At 37.8% G+C, this 6,000-nt stretch overlaps 1 protein-coding gene across 2 annotated transcripts in view; it reads right to left on the bottom strand.

Annotated features, from left to right (window-relative positions):
* Positions 1–2,706: 2,706 nt before the first annotated feature.
* The window catches only part of UBE3D (ubiquitin protein ligase E3D), an 85,992-nt gene continuing 82,698 nt past the window's right edge, over positions 2,707–6,000 (bottom strand). Inside the window, exons 10-11 of one of the 2 annotated variants that reach the window (XM_067294057.1) lie at positions 5,461–5,574; positions 2,707–4,665 (exon numbers count right to left, since the gene is read on the bottom strand). In XM_067294057.1, the coding sequence (XP_067150158.1) occupies positions 5,506–5,574 (69 nt within the window). In that variant the 3' untranslated portion in view covers positions 2,707–4,665; positions 5,461–5,505. The remainder of the gene's footprint in view (positions 4,666–5,460; positions 5,575–6,000) is intronic. The other variant, XM_067294058.1, reaches the window with a different exon arrangement.

Genomic DNA, 6,000 nt, shown 5'->3' with positions numbered 1-6,000 from the left:
TTAGCATGTGGACCAGTAGAGTTCCTGATATTCTGGGAAAACTACCTAACACTGCACAGTCTCTGTCACAAGGCAATTTATCCTGCTCCAGAAGAATAAACCCGAGAAGCCTAGTGAAGACACAGCTGCTCAATGTTTCCATTAATTTGTCCATTTGCAGATTTTACAGTGCTTCTATGACAAATGATATAATGCTACCAAGCAAACAGGTGGGGGAAAACCTAAAGGAATCAGGCAAATGAACTGATGCAGTACTTCAAACAAGTTACCTGCCATTCTTAAGGGAACACAAATGGCTAGGAGAAAAATGAAAGAATGCAAAGTATAAAATCAAAACCATAAAATGATATTTTGAAGGAACAAAACTGAAGGCAGTAAAATATAAGAAAACTACTGAAACACATTTGCATTTAAATTCAGAATGCTAAAGTGCAAAAATATCTATTTTAAATTTTAATTAAAGTTGCTCTTTATATCTAAAAGATTGTCTGCAGAGAAGTGATAAGGAGTTAAGCTAGAATTTGCACTTCAACTGATAGAGTAATACCAGTAGAGCTCCCTGCATCAATCCCTTCATTATCATTACTCAGTTTATCCTGAAGTACTCTGGAGGAGGATTTAAACTAAACTAGAAAAAGTCACCCTAATTTTGGAATTAAAATAACCGCATTGGGACTTAATTTGCTATGCCAGTCTAACTATCCCAGTTAATTATAATGGTCAAACTTGTTTTAAAAAAGTAACAAGCCCTACAGTAATATAAACACCCTACAACCCATTAATATCAGAAGCAATATTGTTGTCTGTCTTTGTTTATGGAGAGGACAGTACTGGTCTGATAGATAGGCATGTTTTGAGCACCACACCAATAGTCATCTTTATAACTTGATGGCATATTAGAATTAAAGCTGACATTTTTAATATCTTCTTGTTGCCTTACACTATTTGGAAACTGCACATTAGGAAAGGATGCACATCTATCTCAGTTAATGTGAGTTGGGGACTTCTTAATGTCATTGCTGATTTATTATTATTACTTTAAGACTAACACTGTGCTTGGCAATACAGAAAGCAAAAATTAAGACTTTCTGCCACGAAGAACGCAGAGTGTAACAGGCAGACACAAAGTACAGGGGAGACAGGGGAAGCAGTAAGTGGGACAAATAATTTTCTAAAAACCACAGCTTCCAGACCAATACTTATTTTGGTGCATACTTTTCCATCTGCACGGAGATACCAAATTTGCCTATATACTTCAAAACTAAACAAGCTTTCTGCTACAGATGTATCCAAACATGGCATTTAAACTGTACGATGTGCCACTACAGATGCTAAGAGAATAACACAGTAACTAATTGTACTTTGCACTTGTACAACTTTTCATCAGTCACTCTCGAAAAGCAGATTTCAACAAGAAAATGTTGTAATGCTACTCTACAGACAGAAACTGAGGCAGGGAGCAGTGAGAGGCCACGGCCAAGGAAGGAGCCATGAGCGGAACTCAAGAGTTTTGCTTAATCCAGGTCCGTTGTTTATGGGGTACTCCATGGTTCACTGCTAAGATAGCCCTGGAAAAATGGCCAAATTTCTCTTCTTATAAAGTGGCTAGAATGCAAGAAAGTGTCAAATTAAGTTGTCAAGCTTCAAATCCACTACTGCCTCTGCAGAAGATCGTGGCGATCTAGGGAGCTTGGGGGGCGGGAGGGGAGCAAGGGAACTTGTCTTCAGAAACAGTTCTTCACTGAATAACTGCCTGTTAACTTGGAAAAAACAAAAACATTCAAAAACATTCCTTTTTTTTCTGAACATGGCCAAAGAAACCTGCTTTCAGATGGAAATCCTTCTGAGGCATTTATATATTGCCATATGTGGACTGATATTTTCCAGATAAAGTAAAAGTTAAAAGTTAACAGAGATCCCAGGATGAGAACCAAGGAAAGGGAAACATGTTTTCCACAGAGCAGGTTCAACTGTCCTGCCCCTTGCTTGGACATAGACAGGCAACCAGGGCTACTGGTAATCTGGGGAAGGAAAGTGTCCCCAAGTGGGAGGAGAGCTGGAACAGAGTACTTTACTCTTTTTCCTTTGGGCAATCCATGACTTTCATTTCCAGTGTACTGAGTGAAAAAGAACAACGGAAAATTTTAACCATGCGTAGGCAGCATGCAAGCTCCCAGAGAGCTTAGCGGTACAAGTGCACACGCTGGGCTTAGTGCTCTCTCAGCATTTGCTTCTCCAGACCTTTTTGAGCAAACTGCAGCACTGACACGCTAGAAGCATGAAGTGATAAACCAGGCAGAAGGGGTTGGTTTGTGTTTTTAGTACTTCATCTCTGGAACACCCTCCCCCCCCCCCAAAAAAAAAAAAAAAAAAAAACTCTATACTGCTGGTGAAACAATTTAAGTATCTGTCTGCACTTGTCATCCTGGAACAACATATGTTACTACAGGCAGATTAACTGTTTATGGCCACCACACCAGATAAGGTAGCACACAACAGAGACTTAAACTGAAAAGCACAAATACTGTTTGACATAGGATTGCTCCATCAATGCAAAACCCCATAAGGGTCATTTAAACGGGCTGGAAAAGATTTTAAAGTTGGATATTTCTGTGTGATATAAATGTTTTCCCTCTGCAAATTGCTCAGTCATATTCTGGGAAACCAAAACTGTCACAGAAATTGAGCAGAATAAACAAAGTAAACTGATTTGGAAAATATATTTATTCATAAAATGACTAAACACTGGTGCACAGACAAAATACACTGGTGCTAGATAATCTAGTCCTTGAATACAAAACTCGGAATATTTTTTTTCTTCCTTGACTACTGAAAACTAAAATAACAACAGAAAAATAAGATGCCCAGGATGGGTGCTGAGAGGCCTCAGCTACTTGTCGTTGGATACTTAATAGCTCACAGAAGGCACTCAAAACTTTGCAGGGTCAGTTCCTACATTATAATGATTTCATCATCAAGTGAGTAAAGGGCATGTTAAGTTTCCATGAAATTCAGAAATTTTGGAAGAATTCCTCTACCAAGAATATCCTCCTCAAAATCAGTTCCCTTTATACAGCTGTCTTCCAACAAGGTAGTATCTTTTTGTTTTAAGAGATTAAAGATGAACTTTGAAAAAGCCAGCCTACTTAAACAGGTTCTCCTTTTTTTTCTTTTTGGAGATCTTTTTCTATACATTTTGAGAACACAGGAATTGCCACATTATCCAACACAGGTCAGATAAACTAGTCCAGTACCTGACTATGATGTGTCAGTATCAGCTGCTTACAGAAGGGTGCAGACAGCCTAGGCAGATATGGGACAATCTACCTCCTACGTGAGATCTCTGAATTCTCTCTATAAGGCTGATTTAATCCCTGAAACAGCAGGTTTATTAAGCCTTCCAAAATCTAGTAGAAAAACTATTACAACAGTGGTCAGTCTTGTTGAACTGTGTAAAATACACAACTGCTGTTTGAACCCTTCTACTTTTATGGTCTGTATAACACTACAGACTTGTGGATGCATCATAAGGAGCATCTCTGAAAGTTTCACAATGGGAGCAAGTTCCATGCACGTGTAAAAACAGAGCTCAACTAAACAGCAGCAAGTATTTCCCCTACGGCTCAAGCCATAGACTTTGTCAAAACAGAGCTCAGAGTAGCTGCTGAATGCACAGTGATGTCTGTGCAGACCGAAATAAGCCATTTCTCTCCCTCTCCTTAGCCCTTGCAGATATACCATTCTGTCCTCCTGGGCAAAGGGGAGGTGAAAATTTTTGCTGCCAGCTAACAAGCAAGCAGTCCACTCCAAAACTTAAAATAGCAAAAGATTTTCTTTTTTTTTTTTAATGAAAATGTGCTGTCATTCCCACGAAAGGCAGGTAAGCATCCACAACAGAGAAGGACAATTTAGGGAAGCTGTACTGACTTGCTACAATTATCTTCTGTCTCCATTGGTTTCTGCAAAGGCACCCTTCACATACACACTCTTTTTTGAAGTTCTATGAAAATTATTCCAAGCAACCATGAAAACTTGATTCTCCAAAACATTATAAATTTCATCAAATTCTGTCCAAAGTGCAGGAATATGGAAACTGTCTTCCTTCTCTCTCAAGAGGGGAGAGAGATCTTAATGTGGAAACAACATACCTCATAAATATATAATTTTAATAAAAAACAGATTTTTTTATTTTTAAACTGGACCTCTAACTTTACCAGATCAAAAAAGTAAGGAGCTTATTTCAGCATTCACAACATAAAATATTTCAGAATCTCTCCCTGTTACCAGTTGTTCATCTTCCTTAGGACATGTAAGTGACTATCAACCACTGTCCCATAAAGGTAGTACTGGGTACATAGATAATTCTATGTATTCATTTGGCAATGAAGGCACCATAGTAACAGTCATCCCAGCTTTCTAACATGTCAGATAAATCGCACTCAGAATGACATCTAGGAATGTACTCCGTCTTGGGTTTTATAATTCTGAAACGCATCCAGACGTGAAGAATACCCCCTGCACCCCCAAATGTTGTTTTGTATCGCCAGCAGATTCTTTTCTAGAAAGCACACCACTGGAAGGTAGCTGTACATTTTTGCTGAAGATGAATTTGAGAAGAGTTTTCAACATATATATCTGGATTCTTCACATCTTCAAAAAGGCAACCTGTAAAAGGAAGCAAAAACAAAACCGTAGTTAGTCTCAGCACTGCAGGTAAAACAAAGATATTTCATTCAATTCATTTAAAGTATATATTAGAATCACCTTTTCACTTAAAGAAAAAAAGGATAATATATTAATGCAAAGTTGTTCAGTACTGTACTGAAAGAGCAGACGCTGTATTTGAAAGCAGCATTACTTTCCTATTACTTTTCTACCTAATAAGTATCTCCTAAAAGTTCCCAAACTCCCTCTTTTTGATCATGCACTGCACTTATTGCTGAACTTAGTCAAGAGTAGAAGTGTGCACATTTTAAACAAAAAGTATTACAAAAGCTCTCTGGTCTGTACTCCTCTATAGGAAATTCAAGTACATGCATTTTTCTGCTTGCATGTCAAAAATTTTTTTCTCTCTCAGAATAACAAAGCACAAGGTGTTCATCTTGTCTATCTTAAAAGGCTATCTGACAGTATTCTGAAAGTAGCTTAGATTAAATCTCCAATACATTCCCTGTTTTGCCCAAAGTATTAGCTTGTTTGAACAATGTTGTTGCTAGTTGCTATGAGTGAAATCCTGATTCTAAAGTCAATGAAAAAATACCTTCGATTTTGAAGCGACCAGGAACCAATCCAAAACTTTTTATTTAGAAAAAAATCCTTCCCAAAGCAAGCATGGGGGAGAAGACACAAACAATTGCACCTGATTCAGAAGACTGCAAATGAGCTACCTTTTTCTCTCTAGTGCACTAAGTGGACTCTTAGGATTAGGATTAATAGCTATTTAGACAGAAGGTAACCTACCAAATATAAAAAGCATTTCTGGTGTCCTAACTCATTTGTTCTTGGTCACAAGCATGCAGCAGCTTCCCCTCCATGTTTTGTATTTGTATAGCCTTCTTCAGAACTGGCAGTGACCTAACCCAGAAAGTTAACTTAAATGACTGGAAATGCAATCACGTGCCAAGATTCTTATATGCCAAGGAGATTGCTTCAGATACTGAATTGGGAGGAAGTATTACACTTTGCTAATCACAAAGACAGAAGAGAAGATGAACAGATGTCACCACAGAAGGACAAAAAAAAGACTACCAGGCTACTTTAACAGTATGCTGAAAATGGAACATGTTTCTCCTTCCCCATAAAAACACACAAGAAAAAAAAACATATAATACATATACTCCTCTTTTTTTCTCTCCATGCTCTTTTCAATTGCAATGGATCAGTCACTTAAGTGAAGACTCAAATTATTATCAATATCACTTTGGATTTTTACAGAAGACCCTCAATCACCAGTCTGCTTGATACTGTAATTAAAGAATGCATGAAGCATGATCAATCAGA

This window comes from Apteryx mantelli, chromosome 3 (genome assembly GCF_036417845.1).
Source record: "Apteryx mantelli isolate bAptMan1 chromosome 3, bAptMan1.hap1, whole genome shotgun sequence".
Taxonomy (NCBI): domain Eukaryota; kingdom Metazoa; phylum Chordata; class Aves; order Apterygiformes; family Apterygidae; genus Apteryx; species Apteryx mantelli.
This window is presented reverse-complemented; position numbering and strand designations above follow the sequence as displayed.